The 8,126-nt window shown below is 70.6% G+C and overlaps 1 protein-coding gene across 1 annotated transcript; it reads left to right on the top strand.

Moving 5' to 3' along the window:
* Nucleotides 1-4,034: 4,034 nt before the first annotated feature.
* Nucleotides 4,035-5,909, top strand: ASPRV1 (aspartic peptidase retroviral like 1). Its single transcript, XM_026017841.2, has one exon. The coding sequence runs from the start codon at nt 4,576-4,578 to the stop codon at nt 5,347-5,349; it is 774 nt and encodes a 257-aa protein (XP_025873626.2). The 5' UTR covers nt 4,035-4,575; the 3' UTR covers nt 5,350-5,909.
* Nucleotides 5,910-8,126: the final 2,217 nt, after the last annotated feature.

Genomic DNA, 8,126 nt, shown 5'->3' with positions numbered 1-8,126 from the left:
TGGCCGGGGAGGGCCGCGGGCGAGGAAGGCCACTCCTCGCCGGGCGTCCTGGGCCGCGGCTGCCGGGGTGCCCTAGCTCCTGCTGGGGAAGGCCCCCCGCGGCTCCGCGGAGCCCAGCGCCCCCCGGGGCTCCCGTCTGAACCCCTGGGTGGTCTGTGTGCAGAGTGCGCCTCTCCGGCCTGCCGCCGCCCCCGGGGAGCAGAGCCCCGGCCGCGCCCGCACCCCAACCCCGAGCCCGGGGCGTCCGCACAGGCCGTGGGGCTTGCGCAGGAGCGGGCGCGCAGCCGGGGTCTTGCGCTGGTGCCGGTGCCCGGCGAGGGGAAGGACGAGGGCACACGTCGGCCGCACGCAGCGGGGGGAGGGAGGGCAGGGTGACCCACTTTCAGAGCGGCATGGCCGGGCTGGGACGGCTGCCCGTGGTCCGTGTGCGTAGACGTGTCAGCCTCAGACTCCTCGAGGTGGGCTGTTAAGCGTCTGTATCCTGTTTCATTAGCTTGTGCCTCGGCGCTGGGGACCTGCCTCGTCCTCCGAGCCAACAGTGTGCCCGGGGGCTAATAAACAGCAGGTGCCTCCAATAAATCTGCTTTTAATACTCGGTGTAAACGTGTGTGCAAATACGACTGTGAAATGAAAGGTGGGAACTGAATGCTCTACGCCAGTCACACGGCTTCAGAGCTGTTTTGAACTGAGGCCGGTAGTGTGCCTGCCTTTGTGTGGACGCCGCGGGTGTCACACGTGCGGGATGCGCAGACCGCGTGCAGGGAGCGCCCTCGGTGGAAGGCTGTGCAGGCGTGCTGGGGGCCGTGGGGGCAGCGTCCCGCCAGGCGGGGGGCGCAGAGCCGGCCGTGTGCGCCGCAGGCCCGCTGCAGACCAGGCTGTGGAGCTGCTGGGGCCCAGCGACTGGGAGTTTCTGGGAGCTTCTTGGCCCGGCCCGGCCACCTGAGCGTCGAGCCCCGTGACCTCACACGCTGCCCACCCATGAGGCCTGCCCTGGCGGAAAGCGTGGGCCTCCTGGCTCCCCTCAGCCTTCCTCTGCTGCCCTGATCAGCTCTTGGATCCCGGCGCTCCCCCCACCCAGCTCCCAGGGTGCCCCGATCTGGGCAACGTGGGCTGCTGGCCGGGGGCAGCCCGGAGGGAGCTACAGCGGGTGGCCGGGCATCTCCTGAGCCTCAGCACGGGCACCGGAAGGTGCTCTTTGCCCAAAGCCATCTCCCAGGGACGTGCAGGCCCCCGCAGAGGCTGCACTGCCCCGAGGGGCCTGCGAGGGCCCCGCTGATCGTGTGCCACGTGGGGAGGAAAGGGCAGCGGGGCCAGGGAGCTGGGGGCGGCACTGGCCGGCACAGCCCACGGCCCGAGTCCGCGTGGGGGTGTGGAGGCGGGGTCGCCCTGCGGCCTCCCGGTTCGCCGTCATCCCGGGTGAGCACGGCGGGCCGCTTGCGAGCAGCCTCGGGAGATGCGGGCGGACTGACGGACATGGACGGCAGGTGCTCCCGCAGCACTAACCGCGGCTCCCTAGTCCTGGCAGGAGGCCGTGGCGCTAGGACGGCAAGTCCACGGCCCGGGGGTCGCGTATTCCTGGCGAAGGGCACTGGGGACGGCACCTCTCCGGGTCCCCGCCAGACGCGGTCCTTGGCTCCGGCCCGTCCAGCTCTCCTGGCGGCCGTGAGCCCCCGTGTCCAGGCACCCAGGTGGGCCTGTGGGCGCAGGACACCCCGGGCCTCCCGACGACAGCCGCCTGCCTCGAGCCCGCGGACCCAGATGTATGGAGCTGGTTTGGGCAACTGTGAAGGGCAGGGGGGGCGAGAGGGGGGCCTCGGGCTGAGAGAGTGGGCAGAAGTGGAGATGTGGGGCACGGGCCTCGCGGCCTGGCCTGCCCCGAGACGGGGGCCACCGGGTGGTGGGGACCCGCCGGCTTTCCAGGGGGAGAGGGTCCTGGGCAGGAACCGGCCCCATCTGTGCCCTAAATACTCCCGCTGGGCCCAGGTTCAAAGCGAGCAGCTGCTTCGAGAACTGACGGACAGATTCCCGAGCGTCTGACGCGGCTCTCCCCGCCCGTGGGCGCCCCGGCCCGACCCGCCTGCACCTCCCCGAGCAGACGCCCACGTGCTGTCGCCCGCACTGGCCCGGGATGTGCCGATGGGCCGGGGTGAGTGGGCGCCGCCAGGCCCAGCCAAGTGCCACGGCCACCGTCCAGGACTGCGACCTCCTGGGCCGGAGCGGGGTCCGTCCAGCATTGGCCATGGCTGTGGGGTGAGCCCCAGGGTGGAGTGCTGGCTGCCGGCTGCCTGGCCTGTCACCCTCCTCCATCACACGTGGCCTCCTCACACTCCCACATCCGGGGACCAGCTGTGCCTGGTGACGAGCAGCAGGTGCCCAGGCAGCCCCGTGGTCAGCTCCTGGGCCCAGAAGGCTGCGGCGCCTGGCCCGGGGCTTGGGAGTCGGCCCCACAAGTCCGTGTGCGCGGGGCTGCGGGTGCCGGGGTGGCAGGGGCTTCTCTGGCAGCAGGTGCGCTGTTGTGCAGTCTTGGAGACCCCCTGCTCTTGCCCCCTTCCCCGCGGTTCCCTTTCGCCCTCCTCTGGGCTTCTGGAATGGCACGAGGGCCCCACCTTGGCCCGGAGGCTGCAGCGAGAGACACTGACCCAGCCGCCTCCCCCCTGCAGGCCTGGCCGGGGTCCCTGGGGAGTCAGTGGCCCGGGGGGTAATGAGTGGTGCGGGAACTGAGAAGAAACAGGCCGGGCCAGGAGAAGCCGCCCCGAGGCACGAGTGTGCCACCAGCCTGGCCTCTCCCGGCCTGTTCCCTCCTGTCTGGGACAGCAGCCAGGCCGGGCCCAGTGGGGACACCTGTGACCCGAGGGTATGGGGGCTGCAGTCACCTGGTGTGGCTAGTGCGAGCCTCACCCTCGGGGTTGCCGTGGGAGACAACTCTGGGGGAGCCTGGCACCGCACACACGGCGACAAACGCTCAGCCAGGGGTCGGCACGCCAGTGGGGGGCAGAGGGGACGTCCATGGAGCGGGGCATTTGAAGGAGGTCGTGAAGGTCGCCCCCAACAGCTCCAGGCTCTGTGCCCAGGCCCATGGGATGCTCCAGCCCAGCGCTCAGGGAGTCTTCTGGGAGCCCATGGGGGGCAGCCCACCTCCTCCACCCAGAGCCTTCCAGAACCAAGCCACTGGCTTTGCCACCAGGGCGGGCATTTCCCCTTCTGAGAACCCAAGGGGGGGAGATGCCCCAGCCGCCCTCCCGAGTGAGCAGGGGAGTGGGGAGGAGGGCAGGGGCTCTGGAAGGTTCCTGGAGGGGGACAGAGCCGAGCCCTGGAGGGGCCTTCGGGCCGGTCCGGCGGCGGCAGATGCTGGGCGTCCCCGAAAGGGTCGCTGCGCTCCTGGCTCTGAGCGCCCCTGCGCCCCGACAGCCTCGCGGGGTTCGGCGCCGCCTTGGGACCCAGGAGAGCGGGGCCGCCCGGGGAGCAGGGGTGCGGGTGGGGGCGCGGGGGCAGGGGCGCGGGGGGGGGGGCGGAGGGAGCACGTGAGCAGGGGCGCGGGGGGCGGAGGGGGCACAGGGGCGCGGGGGGGGCGGAGGGGGCCCAGGGGCAGGGGCGCGAGGGGCGCGGGGGGCGGAGGGGGCACAGGGGCAGGGGAGCGGGGGGGGGGGCAGAGGGGGCACAGGGGCAGGGGCGCGGGGGGCGGAGGGGGCACAGGGGCAGGGGAGCGGGGGGGCAGAGGGGGCACAGGGGCAGGGGCGCGGGGAGGGGGCACGGGGGCGTTGGGAGCAAGGGGTCAAGGGCAGGGGCGGGGTGGGGGATGGAGGGGGCAGGCGAGCAGGGGCGGGGGCAGGGGCGCGGGGGGCGGGGGCGGCTTCCCAGCCCGGGGCCGCCCGTCCGCGGCTGTCATCACCCCGTGTCACCGTGTCACCGGCTCTTCTGGGACACGGGCCGGGAGGGGGCAGGATGCGGGGGGCGGGGCCTGCTCGCGGGCGGGCTGCTGCGGGGGGCGGGCGCCGCGGGGCGGGGCCTGCGGGGCCACGGGGACGAGCGGGGCGGGCTGAGCATCAAAAGGGCCCCGCGGGGGAGCCGCGCCGCAGTCGCTCCGCAGAGGCCTCGGCCCCTCCGCAGCCGCTCCCCTCAGAGGCCCCAACGGCAGCCGCGCTCCGCAGAGGCCCGGGCCCCCGCACCTGCACCTGCACCTGCCCCCCGCGCCCCCCGCGCCCCCCGCGCCCGCGGCACCCGCACCTGCGCCCTCGGCACCCGGACCCGCGCCCTCGGCACCTGCACCTGCGCCCTCTGCACCTGCACCTGCACCTGCCCCCCGCGCCCTCGGCACCCGCACCTGCGCCCTCCGCACCTGCCCCCGCTCCCTCTGCACCTGCACCTGCCCCCCGCGCCCCCCGCGCCCGCCGCACCTGCACCTGCGCCCTCCGCACCCGCACCTGCGCCCTCCGCACCTGCCCCCGCGCCCTCCGCACCCGCACCTGCGCCCTCCGCACCTGCCCCGCGCCCCGCAGCGTGATTGCGCCCGCACGGCTCTGCGGTCTGCTGTACGCGGTGTGCGTGGCCGCGGCGCTGGCACAGGAGGGCAGCGCGATGGCGGGGACGGGGCCGGGGACGGGGACTGAGGCCGGGCCCCGGGGGCGCCGCGGGGAGCGCACCTTCGTCCCGGAGCCCTTCGACGGGGAGGGCGTGGGCGCGCGCGCCTGGCTGCACCGCTTCGAGGCCCTCGGTGACCTGAACGGCTGGGACCCCGCGGCCAGGCTGCGGCTCCTGCGGGGGTCCCTGCGGGGACGCGCCCTGCAGACCCTCCAGGCGCTCGGGCCCGAGGCCCAGGCCGACTACGCCGCGGTGAAGGCCGCCCTGCTGCAGGCCTCCGGGGGCCTCCCGCCCCGCGAGATCGTCTTCGCCAACAGCATGGGCAAGGGCTACTACCTCAAGGGCAAGATCGGGAAGGTGCCCGTGAGGTTCCTGGTGGACTCCGGGGCCCAGGTGTCCGTGGTCCACCCCAACCTGTGGGAGGAGGTCACGGACGGCGACCTGGACACGCTGCGGCCCTTCGAGAACGTGGTCAAAGTGGCCAACGGGGCGGAGATGAAGATCCTGGGCATCTGGGACACGGTGGTGTCCCTGGGGAAGCTGAAGCTGAAGGCAGAGTTCCTGGTGGCCAACGCCAGCGCCGAGGAGGCCATCATCGGCACCGACGTGCTGCAGGACCACAACGCCGTCCTGGACTTCGAGCACCGCACCTGCACCCTGAAGGGGAAGAAGTTCCGCCTGCTGCCCGTCGGAGGGTCCCTGGAGGACGAGTTCGACCTGGAGCTCATAGAGGAGGAGCCGGCGGAGCCCGGGGCAGCCCCCTCCTACTGAGGGGCCCTCTGTGCGCTGCCCCCGAGCCCCCGAGGGAGGACACGCGCGGTGGATGGTGGAGGGCCTCCGGAACCACCTGCGCCTTCGCCCCGTCCTCCATCTGCAGGGGCCTTAATCTGTCCCTTGGGGGGGGGGGGGCTTCCATCCTAGGAGGCCCTGGTGGGGGAGAACCAGCTGTCCCGGAGGGAGGGCGAGTCCTCGTGGTGGCCAAGCCACTGTTGGTGGCAATGATTGGAAGGTTTGGTTCCAAGAAGGCCAGAAAGGGCTGCCTCCCCCAGAGGGCGGGGTGCGTCTTCAGACCCCTGAGCTGTGGCTCCTCCACGCCATGCTGTGCCCCGCTGGGCTGCGACCCGGCCGCAGGGTCCTGGCAAGCGAGACCCAGCTCCCGCAGGTGAGGCCCGCAGGTGCCCCGGGTCATGCCCCCTCCCCGTCGGGTCTTCCCACCCACCCACCTACCCGTATGGTGTAGTTTCCTTCTGTTGTTCGCTTTGAAGCTCATTGAACCTTACGCCAATAATTCCTTACTTCAAAAAAACAATAAAGATTGACTCATGGAAAAACTACGTAACGTGTTGATTGGGGATGAATGGAGTGGATGTGAGAGGCTGGGTGAAACAGGGGCCAGAGGGAAGGAGGATGCAGGAGCCCGGGGCGCCCCTGGAGATGGAAGGGACCGTATAGTATCTTGGGTCTTCTAAGATAGCCTCAAAGAGTTTTACCGGTTTCTTCCCTGATGCCTGTAATCACTTCAAGCTACGGCACTTCTGCACCCGCGTTGCCTTCATGCCCAAGAACCAGCCGCATACTTGTGCGGCGCTGACTGGGGGTCGGTGAGTCACGGCCGTTGTAAGCAAGTGGGGAGGGTGCCTGCACCGGGTTCTTGCAGCCCCCCGGGACCGAGGCACGCGGGGCCGTGGGCAGCCCAGGGGGGTCTGGAGGGCGGGTGGCCGTGAGGGCTCTGCTGTGGCGAGGACGGCCTCTCCCCGGAGGGCGTGGAGCCTGAGCCGGGAGAGCCGGGTGGAGCGGGGAGGACCTTCCCAGATCTGGGAAGGGGGTGTCCGCCTTCTCTAGGGTCCACCTCATCTGTGCCTCCAGGTTCCTGCCTCTCCCCTTGGAACTCGGCAGGGCTGGGAATCTGGAAGCAGCTGGAAGGGATCTGCAGGGAGCCGGAGGGTGAAAAGCTCAGGAGCTTTTGATGGGAGGTGGGAAGGAAGGGATGTCTTCCGTTCATGGGGGGGGTGAGCCTCTCCTGGAAGTTCCCACCTGAGCCTCTCCAGGGGAGAGAGAACCAGCTGAGCGGGAGCCCGAGACAGGGGTGAGTGTTCGTCCTCGGCAGCCTCTGGGGCCGTGAGGCTGGTCCTCCTGCGTGGCTGCGAGCTCGGGGGCCCCGGCTGTGATGCCCGGGACGCAGCCCAGGCCCGGCCCCTCGGCCCCCCGGTTGGCACGGCCCAGCAGGCAGGTAGCCGGAATCGGCCTTGGCAGCTGGACCGCTTCTGGGCAGGCGAGGCCCGGGGGGCCGGAGCCCGCAGGACGCAGGGGGTGGGCATCTTGGGCCTCGCAGGTCCCTGTTCCCGCTCCTGTTGGGCCTTCGGCTCCCAAGGAATGTGGCTTCTCCCCCAGGCCGAGCCCTCCCCCGAGGGGACAACCCCGCCCGCCCCTCCCTGTGACCTATTTTCCTCCAGGTCCTTGGGATCCGAGGCCCTTGCTGGGCTGTAGGAGGGAGGGGGCGGCGGGAGGCGGCCGGGCCAGAATTCCAGGCCACGCCTGGGCTGTCCCGTGTGTGCGGTCAGGCCGGCCCTCCGTGGGCTGGAGCCGGGCCCGTGGGAGGTGGGAGGGGGGAGGTTACAGGTGCAGATGCAGGAAGGCGGAGGGGGGTGGCGGGCAGGGGCAGAGGAGGCTGCGGGCACGCGGCTGCCCGGTGGGGAGTGTGCGTGGGAGCCCTGCACTCTCTTCAAGCCGTGTGCCAGGAGCGCTCTGTGGGCTCCGGGGCGCCGTGAGGCCGCAGACGGTGCAGCTCAGAGGGTGCAGCCCTGACGGGTGCTGTTCACACTCGGAGGGGCAGGGGAGGCACCAGTGTGCGGGGTAGCGGGGTCGGGAGGGTCACCTGCAGAGGTCAGCTAGAGCCGGGTCTCCGGGTCCTACTGTGCAGCTGCCCGAGAGCCCGTCTACACCCCAGCTGAATTTTTCACCTCCCAGGGACCCAAAGGGGGATCCCCAGAGCAGCAGAAAAGCAGCATTGGTGTCACCTGGGGCTTGTTAGAAACACAGACTCTCTACCCCCCCCCCCCCCCCGGACCTGCACCAGAGCCTCCACTGGGGGAAAACAACCCCAACCACTGACCAGGTGGTTCTCCTGCACGGGATGTTTGTAAGGCTCTGGCCAAGAGCGTTCTGATGCCTCCAGGTGCGGGGAAGCTCAGGCCCCAAGGTCTCTGAGTGACCAGCACGCCTGGATGCTGTTCATTCCCCGGACGTTGCCGGATAATTCCTCGTGCCTTTATCCCACAAACACTTACTTCATTTTTAAGCCTTTGTTTTGAACTAATTTTAGGCTACAGAAGAGTCGCAGGGGCACTACAAGAATTTCCATCCATGTTACCTAGTTTCCCCAAATGGAGACTTTTTTTTTTTTAAAGACTATGTGAGAGCGAGAGCGAGCACGGGTGCCCACCCCGGGGGCGGGGCAGGGGGAGCGGGAAGCGGGCTCCCCACTGAGCGCAGAGCCCACCGCACCCACCCCGCGGCCCAGAGGTGGGGCCTGGGCAGAAGTCAAGTCG

Source organism: Vulpes vulpes, unplaced genomic scaffold (genome assembly GCF_048418805.1).
Source record: "Vulpes vulpes isolate BD-2025 unplaced genomic scaffold, VulVul3 u000000657, whole genome shotgun sequence".
NCBI classification, from domain to species: Eukaryota; Metazoa; Chordata; class Mammalia; order Carnivora; family Canidae; genus Vulpes; species Vulpes vulpes.
The sequence above is the reverse complement of the archived record's forward strand: the minus strand, read 5'-3'. Positions and strand labels throughout refer to the sequence as shown.